The 16,950-nt window shown below is 40.6% G+C and overlaps 1 protein-coding gene across 13 annotated transcripts in view; it reads left to right on the plus strand.

The window, feature by feature from the left end:
• The window catches only part of LOC122790995 (zinc finger protein 618-like), a 2,638,133-nt gene that overhangs the window by 712,548 nt on the left and 1,908,635 nt on the right, over window positions 1-16,950 (plus strand). For 5 of the 13 annotated variants that reach the window (XM_044058728.1, XM_044058724.1, XM_044058727.1 and 2 more), the window contains 2 exons: window positions 14,118-14,156; window positions 15,883-15,972. The exons of 2 other annotated variants lie outside the window; for them this stretch is intronic. In XM_044058728.1, the coding sequence (XP_043914663.1) occupies window positions 14,118-14,156; window positions 15,883-15,972 (129 nt within the window). The remainder of the gene's footprint in view (window positions 1-14,117; window positions 14,157-15,882; window positions 15,973-16,950) is intronic. 6 more of the 13 variants (XM_044058726.1, XM_044058732.1, XM_044058731.1 and 3 more) reach the window with 3 other exon arrangements.

The following is a 16,950-nucleotide window of genomic DNA, read 5'->3' on the forward strand; positions in this document are numbered from 1 at the left end:
GGGTGGGTGTTCGAAAGACATGCGTAAATGGGCATGTCTTCGTTGAAGGTTGAACGTCGAGCTGGCACCTCGGCGTTCGTGAAAATCTACTGCCAATCATTAGCGGACCGGGGTTCCGCTGTGTCGACCCCTAACTGGGAAAAGCCGAAAGACGAACAACAACTGCAGGCCTTAATTAATTCCCCCTTTGAACCATCAGCAAAATGTGATCTTAAATTCCTGACCTGGAAAACTATCCTTGTAGTGGCCATTACCTCTGCTAGAAGAACTTCAGGCATTGTCCTCTAAACCTCCCTACTTGATTTTTCACAGGGATGGAGTAACATTATGTGCTAACCTTTTTCATCCCTAAGCAGATGTCTGAATCCAGTATTAACCAGTCGATTAATCTGCTAGTCTTTTTTCCTAAATTTGAAAACAAAGTGAACATAGGTTGATTTTACTGGATGTCCACAGACAATTATGTTTTTACTTAACATTGCACAAAAAGAAATTAGGAAGACAGAAAAATTATTTGTGTCATTTGCAGATTGTAAGTTGGGCAAATCAGTTGCAAAGGTAACTTTAGCCAAATGGATGACTGACTGCATATCATTTATCTACAAATTTGGTCTATCCGTAGCAAAATCTTATACCTCATTCAACTAGGTCCATGGCAACTTCTTCTGTGTTCCTGTCTAGGGCTTCTATGAACAACGCATGTGCAGCTGCAACTTAGGACAATCATCATGCCTTTATTACGAATTACAAACTGGATCTGGTCTCAAGGAGACGAGCAGCCTTTGGTTCAACTGTGCTCAGGAATATCCTTCCTTAGAGTCCACCAGAGATTTTAGGTAGCTGGGGACTTTATCCCAACAGTTGAGGAAGGGATGAAAATTGACAGCATGAGATAAAAAAAAAAAAAAAAGTTATGTGCTTACCGTAACATTCCATCTGTGTTGTCCATTTTCATTTTTCCACAACTTCCCACCTGCCAATTCCCAACCTTTTTTCACAGTAGATTTCTGGAAGAACGAGAGCTGATAAGGACACCAGTGTCCTTCATGTTGAGCTCCAGGTATGGTTTCATCTGTCAGGAATATGATATTGGTACTTCCTACTGTATGTAAACCAGCAAACAGTATTTCAAGGTATGTTAGGATTTAGTACATTATGGGAAAGGGAGGAGCTCGAGAGCTTTTTGGTAGCCATGAGCTAAACTAATTACTGAGTCATATCCGAGAATTGGATCTGAACCCAAATGAAAATGGGCAACACAAATAGAATATTATGGTAAGTACATAACTTTTTTTTTATTAAGTTAAGCCAAGGGTTTTATTTCGGATATTCACCTATGTGAAAGGAAAATAAAAACATGTCAACTCTACATAAATTGTGGTCTGTGTAATTTTACACCCCACCTCCTCAACCAGAGATTACAGTCTATTAACTTAAACATGCTTTTGTCCAGCTTTTCTTCTCTCTTTGCACTGTAAAAAGAGAAAAGAGAAGAGGAAGAAGAAAAAAAAGGCATATGTTTACTTTAATAAGTTTATCATACAAGAAAAAACATCAGTACGTTACTATAAAATAAGCAATATATATTGTGAAGTTTCATAGAAATACTGTTGAAAACAGAATTTTTTACTTGGTTACCTTTTTCTTTCCCCTTGTTCTCTTCTTAAGAGTTCTTCCAAACAATGACAGTCAACTCTTTCCACTTATTCTTATACAGCCATATTTCACAAATGCAGTTGATGCTTTGCAATCTCAGATTTATTCACTAATTTCCGTGTTGGTGGTCTTCCTGTTCATCTCAATGTTCCAACTTCATATTCCAGTTTATTTCCATTGTACTCCTTATTCTTCTGCTCAAATGTTGTGCTTTTCTATGTCTGTCAAGCATTTTCCTTTGGAACAGTGGAAAAGGTTTCACTGCCAAGGTTTCTGCATGTGTTTTATTATCAGAAGGATGAGTAGTAGTCTCTCCTGTTTGATGGCTCATTATTTGTTGAACATTCTTTTGCATTTCCTCCTTAGCCTGTTCTGCATTAGAAAAGGTCTTTGATCTATCAGGAAAAAATATACTGAAGACAACTGGCTACAGCAGCTTGAATCTCACACATGCCTCTTAGCATTCCCTGATTACTGGAATAAATCTATTTTTCTACTGCCTTGTGTACAGTGAATTATCATTTTCCACAAACACTCTTGTCTCCAACTGTTAATACTTTGCCTTTTTAACAATTTTGTCAGGATCAACTCTTTCTTGTGTAGTAAAGGTCTTGCTGCTTTCTCGTTGCCAGATTTGTAACATACACGTGATGTGAAATAAAATCTGCTGTGGAATACTAGTCCAGTTGCTTATTTGCCGTCTTAAAATTAATAGTCTGTTCTTCCTAGTTTCTGTGGTACAACAGAAAATCTCAGAATCTGATTGTCATTTTCATTCATTTCTCAACATATGGGTGTCTGATCTGTCCTTGGATCTGGCTCAGTTGCATTTGCTTAGATTCTCAGATCTGACTCAGTGAGCTCTTTCCTTTACCTGTAATACCTCAGAGCCGTGTAATACCTCACATCTTGTTTTCTGCTTCTATGCTTCATATGTGGATGGCACTATCTTAAGCTTTAGGGGTGTTTATCAACTGTATGTGTGAGGTAAAATAGAGCATTTTATATTCATATATTTCTTGCACACTTGTGCAACCAGCTTATTGTATTTTTATTTTTTTCCCCTAACAGATTTGTTTGTTTTTCAATTGAATTGTACAGGTTATATATAGGTCACATTAAAGGTGTGAAAAGTTTTTAAATGATTTATGCCGGTCTAATTTTTTTGTATCACAAAAACCTGTCATTTTAACAGGGGTGTGTACACTTTTTATATTAACTGTAGTTCTTCAGGCTTTAGGTGACAGGTGGTTGTTAATCTTGGTCCTAATGGCTCGATTCCACATGAGTGTTCTTTAGTGGACTCTAGCTGTCCAGTGGTCAATTCTGCTACAGCCTCTATTCTATCTGATAACTTTCTCAGGTTTGCAAGGATTCCTTCTGTTAGTGGATGCAGTCCAGTGAAGTTTGTCGGGTACTCCCTTTAGTGTTTCCACCCCCAGTAGCCATTGTGACCATGGATGCTTCCCAGTTGAGGGGTGGGGGTCATTTCTTGAGATGTACCATACAAGGCATGTGGTCCTCATTAGAGACCAGTGTGTACATCAGTGTCCTGGAGATGAGGGTGGTCCTCCTAGTGTTGCAGGCCTTTAAGGACTTTCTTCCTCCAGGGGCAATTGCTACCCAAACAGGTAATATATCAGTAGTTTGTTGCATCAGATGGGAGGGATACAATTTTATCCCCTTTGTCAAGAGGCAGAGTGTGTGTGGCAGTGGGCTATCTCCTCCATCTGCTTTCTTATGGCAGCGCATATACCGGGGAAATCCACTGCATTAGGGGACAGACTCAAGTCCATTCTAATGCCTCACAAGTGGTCTCTGTCCGTCAGTCTTCCTTCTATGGGGTTGACCTCACTGCAGTCTATTTGCCTTTCCTCCCAGCAACAAGTGCAGCAGGTTCATTGCCCTTATCCCCCTGGGGGAGTCACCAAGAGATTCTCTCTGTAGTCCACATTTGGCCCTTCCAGTCTCCTTTATGCTTATCTCCCTTGCCTCTAATCCCCAAATTTCTTCAGAAAGCACTTCGGTTGAAGAGCAAGGTAATCCTCATTGACCCTTTTTGGCTTTGTCAAGTTTGGTTTCCTTTCCTGTAGTCTTAACTTCTACATCCGTCTTGGATACTGGACCCCATTCCAGATCTAATTTCCCATCCCTCAGAACTGACACATCTGGACGCTGCAGGCCTCAAGTTGACCACATGGGTTCTCCAATTCCACTAATGATTTGGCAGCTCGGGCTTTCCTCTCTGGTCTTCTGGATACTGCTGTCATCCCAAAAAGATTTTACTAGAAAAATTTACAAGAGTAAATGGGAAAATTTTCTTATTGGGCCTGCCAGAGAGACTTGGATCCTTTTACTGCACCTATTCTTGCTGTCCTTTTCTTGTTTCAGTTTCTCAAGAAGGGTCTAGTTTTTCCACTGTCAAAGTTCAGTTAGCATCCATTTCGATTTTTATCATACTGGCGATAGCACTTCTCCCTAGCTTCTGCTAAACTGTGCAAAGCATTCCTTTAACGTACTTTTCTGCTTAGACTTCCAGTTAGAGACCCCACTCCACCCCGGGATCTTACACTGTTACTACATAGTTTGGCTGTGACTCCTTTCGAGCCTTTGTCCAAGTCTGATCTCAAGTTTCTCTCCTGGAAAAGTTTTTTCTAGTGGCCATTACTTCAGCAAGGCAAGCTTCTGAACTCTCTCTTCTCAAAATACTCTTACTTGTTTTTCCACAAAGATAGTCACCTTATGTACTAATCCATCCTTTCTACCCAAAGTAGACTTGGAGGTGAACAACAGTCAAGTCATTAACCTATCCACGTTCTTCCACTTTTATCTGCATAGAACAAAGGTTTTTAGAAAAAAAACTGATCAGCTTTTTGTCTCCTTTGTCCCCAGTAGGTTGGGAAAACATGTTTCCAAAGTTACCTTAACAAAGTGGTTAACGGGGGTCTATATCATCAAATCGAAAAGACGGGTGATCAAATGACATTTACATCAGAAATGCCATTCATCGAGGTGTTTATTGTGAGATAGCAGTACAGTGAAGATTGGAAAATTTGCCCTTTCCTCACTGTAGTGTGATCTCGAAGTTGGTATGTATAATTAACGTGGGGTGTGGGGGGCACAGCCCCCACAAGAGCAACTTCAATAAACAGCACCGCTGATGTAAATGCCATTTCATCTGCGGTCTTATCGATAAACCTAGTTAACAGATTGCGTATTGTTTATTTACAGTCAAGGTCTGTCTTTGCCCAGACCTGCAAAGGCTCACTCCACTAGATTCACTGCTACTTTATCTGCTTTCAGGTCCAGAGCTTTGATAGATATTTCTGCTGCAATCACTTGGTCCAATGCCCATACCTTTGTTACTCATGACAAGTTGGATTTATTCTCCAGATGCAGAGATGCCTTTGCTCTGCGGTACTATGGAATATTCTTCTGTGAGACCCACCCAAGGTTCTGTCCCATACATTGAAGAATGAATGAAAATGACAACATTAGATGTAAACGTTATGTACTCACCATAACTATGCATCTGTATTGTCTGGTTTCATCCCCTCCAACCTTTCATCTGGGAGTGACCTGATAGTGATATTGGAACCTCTGTCCTAGTTTGAGGCCATATATTTCCTTTTTATTTGGGCTGTAATGAGTTTTTGTTTATAGAGCAGCAAACTCAATCTGAGGTTTCACAGGGCTCTGAGACATTATGCATAAAGGGTGGAGTTTGGAAGTCAGATCTGAGAGTCTGAATGCAGCTGAGCCAGATCCAAGGGTTGATTTGAGACCCATGCATTGAGGAAGAAGGGAAATGGACAACATAGATGCACTGTTATGGTGAGTACATATTTTATTTTTCCCCAGCGTGCTCTCCTCTAGTTCTACCATTTTTTGGAACACCTCTTCTTGAGCAGTCTCATATTCAGCCAGTCATTTCATTTTGACCTCTGATTTTTGCTGTCTTGTCAGCTCATCTGGATATCTATTTAAAGCTTCTTCCATTTTTTTCCCAGAGTTTGAGTTGATATACTCCTTCGGATTTTCATTTATTTTAATCGACTCAGCACATTTGACTCCCCACAGATTACTGGCAGCCATGCCTTGCACTAAAACTGGAGCTTGAACTGTATTTTGCCAAGATTCTTCACAATCCCTGTTTTCTTTTCACATTTCCTAGTTGGTTTTCTTTCAGGCTGTCTCATTTTCTTCTTTGTAGGCACCCAGGCAGTGTACTTCATAGTCAGTAACTGAATTTTACTCAAGCTGACAATATCACTCTCTGTTTCTGTTTTCACACTGGAAGAGCTAAAGCTAAGCTGTTAATCAGTGTGCAGTCTTCTTGGAAGTCCCATTCCTGTTTTCTTTCCATTAATTATCAACAGAAGGTCGATTGCACATCCCTACCTCTTGTATGCTGAGTGTGTGTGGGGAAAGCTAGAGCCAAAAAAGCAGAATCACAGACCACCCCACTGGTTTTCTGAATGGTGATCCCTTCTGGTCAATCCTTGCTTCAGTGACTGGAAGCAAATGGTTTGTTTGACAGGTGAGGTAAAGGGAGTGGGAAAAAAACTTAACAATAGCCACAGTCCTTAAGAAGGCTGACCACATTCTCTAGACTGTTGGATGGTTTGGGTGATGCCTGCATTTTTTATGGCATTTAGAAATGTTTCCACACCCCAGAGTTATCCTGCTTTTAGCTGTTCACTGGTGTGCATGGCTCTGGTTAACATATTTCAAGGGCACTTAGGTGGCCTTCATTACCTTCCTCTTTTCAGGTCCTTGTGTACTGGAAAAGGAATTATGAAGCATCGCAAAGTATGTGAAGAACGAAAACGGACTGTCATAGCTGGAGGCATTAAATATGAGCCTCCTCAATGTACCTTCTTCAGAATGCAGTGGAACCTGCATAATATGTGGTTTTGGTATAACATAAAGTTATAAGCCTTAGCATGATGCAGCCAAGTCAAAGTGTTTTGCATCATAAATTTGTGACTTGATGTGGGGAGAGTAAAGTATCTGTGGCAGCAGCATCAGTAGACTCTAGTTTTTGTGGGATGGTTTTCTCATGCTACTCACCTTTCTGAGTGAGAGAGACTGCTGTGTCAGTAGAGGAGGACTAGTTTTGCAGTAGTATGTACAGTGTCCCTTATGTAGTTTTTAAGTTATATGAAAGGGGGATTGGATACTGGTCATAAATGATAAAGAATTTCATTGGTATAGTCAAACAAAATTATAGCAGAAGATACCGCTCTTGCCTCTTTTTGGATGAAGTTGGCATTTAGCTGGGGCTGATGTAATTTTCCACAGTTGTCACCTGTACACTTAGCATTTGGCAAAATACAAGAATACCTTAACAGTCTCATTTTTTTTTAATTGTTTGTGTCTTTCGGCTTTTCCCGGTTAGGGGTCGCCACAGCGGAACTCCGGTCCTCTAATGATTGGTAGTGGATTTTTACGTACCGGGTTACCAGGCCTGATGCACAACCTTCAACGAAGGCACGCCCCATTCACGTATGCCTCCACACAGAAGACGCTCTAGCTGAGAATCGAACGGGACAACGTCTTGCTATGAGAGGTTTGTAATTGAATGCAGAAACAACGTGTAGTACTGGACTGCTGGGCTGCAGCCTTTCCAAATTTAATAATTTTTTGTTTCCCTTTAAAATAGTTTTCCTGTTTCAGGAACTCATAACCCAGTGCGTGTGCAAAGTTTTGATTTCTGTAAATAAAAGCTAAGCAGATTGGGTTATTCTAAAAAAACTGACCAACCTTTATGTTTGTATCCTATAGTGAATAAGGCAAATATGTTGTGTTTATGGGATCTTTAAGGATCATTTTAAGGATGCAGAAATGGCCTTTCTGTGGAAGCTGCTTAGACTTTAAGGTAAAGCAGTGAGCAGCTTTTTAGAATGGCTTAGGCTGCATTAGGTGACTTGTGCCTGAAGTAGCCTGATTTTTTTTTTAGTAATACTCTACTTACCTTAGCTAGCTGGTGCATAGGACATATTCTGTATCTTTTTATTTCAGAGAGAGAATGTATGTGTGTTTTTTTTCTTTCTTTTTTCGTGTGTGTATATGTGTAAAGTAGGTTGTTCTGTATGAGCCTGATAGCAATGAGCAGGACTAAAATTAAATGCCGAAAATTCATTGTATCCTTTGGTAAGTTATCTACCTGGCGAAACTACCACACTGGCACTGCGCCCTTTATAACTGACCCATTTTTTCAGTATTTGGGAATTTATATGCACAGTGACCCACCTTTTGACCAACATGTGTCCATTGTTGTAAGAATGCCTTTCTATATTGCACAGCTTATAAATAAGGGGATTGTGTCTAGATCTAGGGATGTCATTGTCTCCCATCACTCAGCCCTCATTAGGCTAATCCTGGAGTATAGTGCCCCATTTGGCATGTATCTGCCCAGACGCATGCAATGACTGGAATGCCGACAGAGGTAACTTATTAAAAGGATGTAAGGCCTGAACAGTATGTTCTACATGGACTGACTCAGAGCCTTATCACTGTACTTTGTATCCTACAGACTGCTAGGAGGTAACCTGTACCTAGCATACAAGGCATCCTCTAACCCAACACTGAAGGATTTAATGCACATCAGCAAGCCATATGGCATTGGAAATACTTGGTCTGGGGATATACAACATCTGCGACAACAGCAGAATGATTTGTAGGGTCAGGTATATCTCATAGAGGATACCACTGCTCTGGAACAGACTCCCCATCTACATAAAACAAAACTCATCCCTGTCCGTATTCAAGTGCAGTTTGGATCTATGGGTAGGAAACAGAAAATATGCCACATGACCGCCTCCTGTGCTGCTAATGATCAGACAGCACTCCTAAATGTTTTATTCTATGCATGGGTGCCCTCAAGTTAGCTATGGTATAATCCCAGTTATTCTCATTAAAGGTAATATGTAGTTATCGACCATTAGTTGGGTAAGGCCAAATATAACACCAAAATTAATTTGAGCACCAAAAGAGAAACTGGCTAGGCTTAAAATGTTCCAACAAGGCAGCTAGCCTAGTACTTGTATGTGAACCTGCGGAATACACTTTTATGTGGTTATTTATGCTTTCATCTGATCATAATCAGGCATCTGAGTTGTACAGTCATTCACATGCTTAGAATTGGTCAACACACCTGAGTGTGTTTGCATGCATACATAGTCATTGAGATGAGTTAACCGTGGCCATTTGTTTTTGCAACTGGATGTCTAAGTAAAGTAACTAACTGCTGGGTACTAGGCTGCCTGTCAATGAAAATGAGTCAGTCTGAGTCTGGTCTCATTTGCTGTAGCTAAACAGTATTCATTCTGGCTTTGCATGACTAATGTATACGCAATGTGGAATACTTTACTGTGGTAATTGCGTGAAACAGGAAACACATAACTATGGCATTTTTATTACAGTGGGATATCTGAAGTGTACATTTTCAACTGAGTGGCTATAGTTAATGGATATATGTCTTTGCTGTCATAGTCAAATTAAACACAATCTGGATCTGTAGAACTAGTATTTTTGTGAAGCAAACTGAAATACTTTACTATAGACTTTAAAGCACAACCTGACAGGTGTACACAGTCATTAAATTGACTGTAAAGTGATAGATATAGAGGTTAATGCTCGACAAGCTATGATGCTTCGCTAGGGACGGCTTGCACCTGTCACCCCTGGGCTTTCTGATATTGGCAAAGGCTCTTGCTACCACCATAGTGCCTTTTTTAGGCAAGGCTCAAAAGACAAACCCACCTCCATAGGTATCACAAGGGATAAGAAACTAAGAGTAATGCTACTCAACACCAGAAGCCTAAACCTCAAGATGCACGTACTGGAAACTCTCCTTAGCATGGAGAACATCAATATCTGTGCAGTAACAGAAACCTGGTTCAAGGCTCCGTGAGCACCCCAGCACTACCAGGTTATACCTCATACCATGCTTTTCGGCCCCAAAACTTGGACCGAACCACAAAAGGAGGGGGAGTATCAATATTCGTCAGATACCCACACCTCCAGGTTGGTGGCACAGCACGAAGCATCAGAGACTATCCATGTGCAACTAACAGTGGGTAAAACTGCCTTCCAGTTTATAGCCTGCTACAGACCACCCTCCCAAACCTAGGAACCCCACTCGGCCTTCCTGAGAATACTGGAAAATATGAAGGTCTCTCCAAACACCATTACATTGGGCGACTTCAACTACCCAAACATAGACTGGGAGCATTACTCTAGCTCCAACACCCTAGCCCAAAGGTTCCTAGAATTTATAAACTCAAATGCTATGGAACAACTTGTTACCACTCCCACAAGAGGGGAAAACATACTGGACCTGATCATCACCAACATGGGGACTCTATGCTCCACACCAGAAGTGTATCCCTCATTGGTAAGATCAGACCATAAACTAATCTCACTGGATATTCACATCCCGACTCCACCCCCTGCCCTGAAAACCACAGTGAAAAATTTCACACTCCTCAAAACCGAGGTGGAATCCTTCAAAGCCCCCGGGCCTGTGGAAAATATGGCCCAGACCACAGAATCCTTTATAAATGCATTCTATGAACACCTTCAGGAGTGCATGGATCATGCAATCCCAAATAAAACCAAGTCCCAATCCTCCAAAGGCAGACGTCCTGTCTGGTGGACCCCAGCCATAAACAAACTATACAATAGAAGGAGGAAGCTTCTCCATGATGGAGCAAAATCCCAAAAAGGGAAGGCATCTCTGATCAGTATTAGCAAAAAACTACGGGCACTCATAAAATCATCTAAGGCCAGCTTCGAGAGAAAAATTGCACAGGACACTAAGGATAATCACAAGGCTTTCTTTAGTTATGTTAGGAACCTGGGTGGGAATTCCCAGATATGCTCAGAATTAGTCCAAAATGACAAAAAATACACCGAACCCACAGACATTGCCAACATCCTAGCTGACAGGTTCAGCGCAAACTTCTCTCCCTCCCCACCAAAAGGGCAAATATCTATCCCAGCAGAGTGCTGCCCCCCTGACATCTCAGATGCTCAGGTAAGAGCTGCCCTCTCCAAAGCAAAAACACAGCATCAATGGGACCAGACGGTGTCCCGGGCTGCATCCTACATGAACTCCAAGAAGAGCTAAACCCAAACATAAAACTACTGTTCATTCTCAGACTTACTACAGGATATGTACCCAAAGAGTGGCGTACAACAACAGTGGTCCCTCTCCACAAAGGTGGTGCCTCAACGGATCCTGGAAACTATCGCCCCATAAGCCTGACTAGCTTGGTCTGCAAAGCTATGGAAAGGATCATCATGGACCTCATAAATAAAGATATTGGGGACCTACAGACCTGGATCCTACCCAGTTTGGCTTTGTTAAGGGCAGATCCTGCCTCTTAAACCTGGTTGATTTCTTTGAAACCGTCACCAAGGCCATTGACGAGGGGAAGGTGGTCCATACAGCCTACCTGGACCTTGCAAAAGCCTTCGATACAATACCCCACTCGGGCATTCTAGATAAGCTCACCAGCTTAAATATAAACCCCTATGTCACTAGATGGGTTGCAAACTGGCTCAAGGACAGAACCCACATGGTTAGAATTGCTGGAGCCATGTCAGACTCCAAACCAGTTACAAGTGGCGTCCCACAAGGCTCAGTCCTGGGAACTCTCTTGTTCGGTATATATTTCTCGGAGGTACAGGCCAACACGGAAGGACTGTGGCTGACCAAGTTTGCAGATGACTGCAAACTGGGCGCCATAATCGACATTCCAGCCGACACAAGCATCCTGCAAAAGGGCCTCATAGAAGCAGACAACTGGTGCCAGAGCCATGGCCTCAAGCTAAACGCCAAAAAGTGTATAGTCATCCCCTTTGGCAAAAACGAAGTGCCCACAAATTACCACATAGGTGGTAATCCATTAAGTACAGAAGAAGTAATTAGGGACCTGGGGACCCAAGTTGATAGCAATTTCTCATTTGACAACCACGTGGCCAGAGTGGTTAGAAAAACATTTTATATAGCCCACCTAATCATGAAGGGATTCACATCTAGATCGGGGGAGGTCATCGTGCCTCTTTACTCATCCCTCATCAGGCCCATAATTGAGTACAATGCCCCTTTTGGGATGTACCTTACCAGACACCTGCAGCAACTGGAAAGACCCCAAAAGTACCTCACCAAGAGGATCAAAGGGCTCAAACAGATGCCATATGCTGCCCGGTTAAAGAAACACCAGCTCTACTCAGTGGCATACCACCTGTTCAGAGGCGATCTGTGCCTGACCTATAAAGCCATGTCCAGCCTGGAACTAATGGACATGCTGCACCTCAGAAAATCCAAATCCTATCGAGCTACGCGCTCGAGAGACTTGAACCTCAGCACTGAAATAAATAGGACATGCTGGAGGGACAGATTCATAACCCAGAGGCTCCCTTCACTCTGGAATAAAATCCCAGTCCAGGTTAGGCAGAGTCCCTCATTGACTCTCTTCAAGAGGAATCTTGATGAGTGGATGGGAGATCGTAGGTTTACCCCGGGTATCACTTCTGTGTCACTGTTAGACAGAGGCACAGTATACTAACCTCGAAAAAGGGCATAGCAAAATTATTTTAAAATGGGTGGCGAAAGCCAAACACACTCTGGCTAGGCTTATAAATGCCCTAGGGCAGATAGCCTAGTATGAACCTATGATAAAATGCCTGTATGGTGAGGTTGTATAGTATCTAAAAATAAAATGTTTGCCACAATTTATTGTACTTTATATCAGTCAAGCATTAGCATTGTATACAATAAGTGACTATTTTTGGTAGTCTGGACGGGGATGGGTTGGTAGCGACTGATCATTGGCGCAGTAAGTCATTGCCATTGAACAGTGATTGGTATTTTGGTTAAGTTTTTGGCTGTGATTCTTTTCATGGAGTCTGCATGTCTGCCATATATATGCATTAACTCTAACTGTTTTTTCCACATGATGAAGACATGCTGTAGATAACTGGCATTTCTTCAATATGCCTGTAAATAAGTGTTGATTTTGTGATGGTCCTTGTTTGTTAGGGGCATTGTCTGTATGTATGAGCAGAAATGAAAAAAAAATAATTTCATATATGGGCATATAGTAAAAAAAAAGAAAAACATAAGAAATACTTTTCAAATAAATAAGGCTTAAAATTCATCACAGAACATCTTGACCCCCAAAGGTTCTGAGGCCACCAGTCCTGCAGACTTCCAGCTAGTGAATAAAGCCAGATGTTATGACTTGCTGACAAAATGATCTCTCCCTTTTTCTGAAGTAATGGCATGTATATTCATACAACTCTACTTTCAGAACTTTAGTACTCTTATACCACTCCCTCCTTTTCAGGCTCTGGTTAGCCCCTGGTCTCTGTTCTTTTAGTTACCTGGCCCTCACTGCCATAGATCATTCCACTGTTCCTGATAGGTTATCCTTCCTGATGTAATTGCAGCGCTGGATGCACCCCCCCCCCCACACACACACACACACACACACACTCAGTTTTCAGTGAGTAAACTTTACACTGCTCACTTGTAATGGCTGGAGAGTGAGGGAATTCTACTGAAGACATGTGACATGGCACATCATGCAGTTGGAGACTGAAGAAGTCAAACCTGCAACTTGTTAGCATCTGTTAGCCTTAATCATGTTTGTTACACTGTCAGATTGTTATCCTTCTCCCCACCCCAGTGCCTGAGTGGGACTATCTTAAGAAAAAAAGTCTAATCATGTCACTTATCTGCTGTAATAGTAGCTGTGAGTTTGCATGCCACCTGTGTGTTTCCATCTCCCTTGTTTGGTGTTTAATCCTTTTTGTTATGGTTTATTTTGACTACATATTTTTACCATTATGGGATTTCTAGAATGGAATGTCTTGTGATGAAGTTTGTATTAAAAAAAAAAAAAACTGAGTCGGGGGTGTGTATCATGTTCGTGTTCTGACTTCAAAATCTACTATTCTGTTCTTTATACTGTAAATTGTTCCTCCAAACTGACATTTAGTTTAGTGAGTCATGTAGTGTTCCTGCTTTCAGGAGTTTCTTACAGCACTGACTTCCCCCTCCATCATTGTGCAGTTTGTTTATGATAGGTTTCACAGACTCCAAACTGTTGGTGTTCACTGATCTTTTAAAACTGAAGTTTTTATGTTTTATCAAAATGTATTTGTGCAGAAGGAGGGACATAACAATGAAAAACCTCAAGTATTCTTTTAAAGCTGCTGTTAATTAAACTTGATTTAAATGTGTCATTTGGGTCTGGGGAATGTAGTTGTTGGAACAGAATTGTCGATAACAGTTTGATACTTAAGAACACATTATTGCTCTTAAAGTAATTTCTCGTTCAAGAACAGATGTTATAATAATGACTGCGATAATGCACAGTGCTGTTGCAGCAGACATTAAATAAAGTAGTAAATTCAAGACTTCATAATGCGCTTTCTCCTTTCAGATACTGAATCTGCTTCAGGTGAGGGAAGCTCACAGGGCAGTAAGTACAGTGCTTTATTTTTTACAGGTTGTGATTAAACAGAGCAGTGTTTTCTTAATCCTAAGGAGATTTTTAGTTAAGGTAGTATGTAGTGCATATCAGTATGGAGAATCTACTTGTATGAAGTTTTTGGATAGCTCTGTCATTATTTTTTGAATGCAAGTTATACTGGTGTATAGCATTTGGAGTTGTTGCTAATTTCTACTGTATGAAGTATTGCCTGGACAATATAACTTTGGCTTTGTTCATAGTGCTAGGGTTCAGGAACAGAAAATTGGTTTTAGCTTTTATTCAGGAAACGTTTGCTAATCAGGACTGCTTCATTTTCAGCTTTGTTTTCTGTTTTGACATTGTTAACGTTAAACAAACCAGGAAGAAACTGCACAGTGAGAAGGGTGTGACGTTCACTTCCAAAATTGTTATGCATTTAGTTTACTTAAAAATCGAACTGTAAAATATAACTATACAATATGTGCTACAAACTAATCAAACAGAAAATAGTAAGTTGTCCACAGTTGAGTTAAAAATTAAATGCCCTTTATTGAAACACAATAACAAGTGATCTTAGTTGAGTATAATGAAAAGCATCAAAAACATTCCTTATATATAGTCAGGTTGTCTGGAGCAAGGGAGTAGTTACAGAGCGTAGTTCTGAGACTTTGAGGGATACCACGGATTTCTCTTTTTGTATATGTTAATGTTACAAGTTTATTAGGATGTTATGGGAACCTAAATTTTTCAAGTGCCATGGGATTTCCTATTATCTTTCTGAACAGATTAAAGGCAGAATGCTTTAAAACCTCATCTGAATGGCATCAAACCATAACCGCTCATCACCTCAGTAACAGTATACTTAAACCCCAGTGAGTTTTATAAAATAAACTTGTTAGTATAGGGCTGTAACCAGTGTAAAAGTGTTTGTCACCCAAGAATGTATGGTTATTTTAAGTTTTAGAAGAAGGGAAATTATTAATTTATCTATTTATTTTACACATTTTTGATCACAAGTTTTTGGAAGACAAATTGCAAAGCACTCTAAGTGACAAATCTATTTATTTTAATTCAGTTTTGTAAGCTTTCGTATTCAAAAGTTACTGTAGGTGGATTGGGGACTCTAAATTTTCTGTAGGTGTGTCTATGCATGTGTGATACAAAGAAAGACCTGGCAACATACTTCCGTTTCACCATTTTGCCTTGTAAATTTTACAGGTAGCAGTGGCTGTCATTGGGGTCACTTTGAGTCTGCTGCAGCTCCTGAGGGAGAGTAGCTATGCACTTCCATGTTAGACCCTTACTTATTCACTTTAGTCTCATGCAAGTTAAGTATTTCACTTGTTTTATCCTGTACATTTGTTTTCACTTTACAAAGAACTGTGTAGCAGATTTTGAGTATGCCACATATTTTTTCCCTCTGAATGGATTTTCAAACTGACTGCTTTTACTAGCATACTGAATTGTCTTTTGTGTGCATTATTTGCTGCAGCACTAAGCATATTTGATTTTTCTTTAGTGTATAAAATGTAAGTTAAAAAAAAAATGTCTGTGTATGTTGAAGTCCTGAACGCATTGTTTTGGCTACTTGTAATAATGTAACTCCACTTTGGAGAACATATTTTTAAGGCCAGTTCTTTGCTACATCTTCAGTGTACCATATACTGAATTTGTAAATTAATGTTGTGAACAGTGTCCTTTTCTATAAAGTAATTTTTAACTTTAATTTCTGCAGATAACTTTAGGTACACTTGTGACATTTGTGGCAAAAGGTACAAATATTACAGTTGTTTCCAAGAACATAGAGACTTGCATGCTGTTGATGGTAAGTATTATTGGTTCAAATTTGCATGTTTAGTCTCCTGTACTGTAGTATTTAAGTTGTGTGATTTTCTTAGTCTGATATGTAGGCCTCTGTTTAGGTTAAACCATGGAGTCTGTGTGTGGGAGAAGGGCAAATTAGTGAAAATGACTGATAATTGTTTAGAAAACAGTTTCCATGTTAACTATACATATATTTTTAGACTGGCTGTTAATACTATATCTTTACCTTTTGCCTTCATGGGTATGATGTACTGATCCATGTTGTGTGTTTTTGCAGAAGGCCTTCAAGGTCAGATTTTCAGTTAAGCTTAGCATTTTTTTTAATACAAGTCACAGCTGATTGTTCCCACGGTTCAATTTATTCCACTCTGCCCGTCCATCATATCATCTGATCTGCATGTACTTTCAGGGGGTTCTGTTCTATCTCATGTACACAGACAACCCTCTCCTCCTACCACCCAACATTACAACCTGTGAGAGATGCACTTACAAAGCCAAACTGGAAGCAAAGCTCTCTCCACCCAAGATTGTGCTAGACAGTCAAGAGGAGAAGGTTAACACCCGCACTATGCCTCAAGCAACACATAGCCCTTCTAAATTCACACTAACACCCACACTTAGCAACACTAAATCCACATATGTGGAGGACCTTAACTGTAACCTGCACAAGCAACAAGGACCACCGAAGCTGAAACACAAACAAACACCAATCACAGCCAAAATGTCACATAGCTCACAACACCAGTGTGCCACCCAGCAAACAGCCCCTAAGGCAAGACAACTTACCTAACACTTTAGTCATAGGTGACTCTATAGTCAGGCACACTGGTGTCCCACTCACCAGGCTGAACAAGGAGAAAATTACAGTGAGCTGCCTATTGGCCAGAATCCGCCACATAACTCATGCACTCAAGTCACTCCACAACAAGTACAAATATGACTCTGTCATTGTCCATGTTGGAGTGAATGACTTGAGACA

Source organism: Protopterus annectens, chromosome 16.part0, assembly GCF_019279795.1.
Source record: "Protopterus annectens isolate FY-2018-M chromosome 16.part0, PAN1.0, whole genome shotgun sequence".
NCBI lineage: Eukaryota > Metazoa > Chordata > Ceratodontiformes > Protopteridae > Protopterus > Protopterus annectens.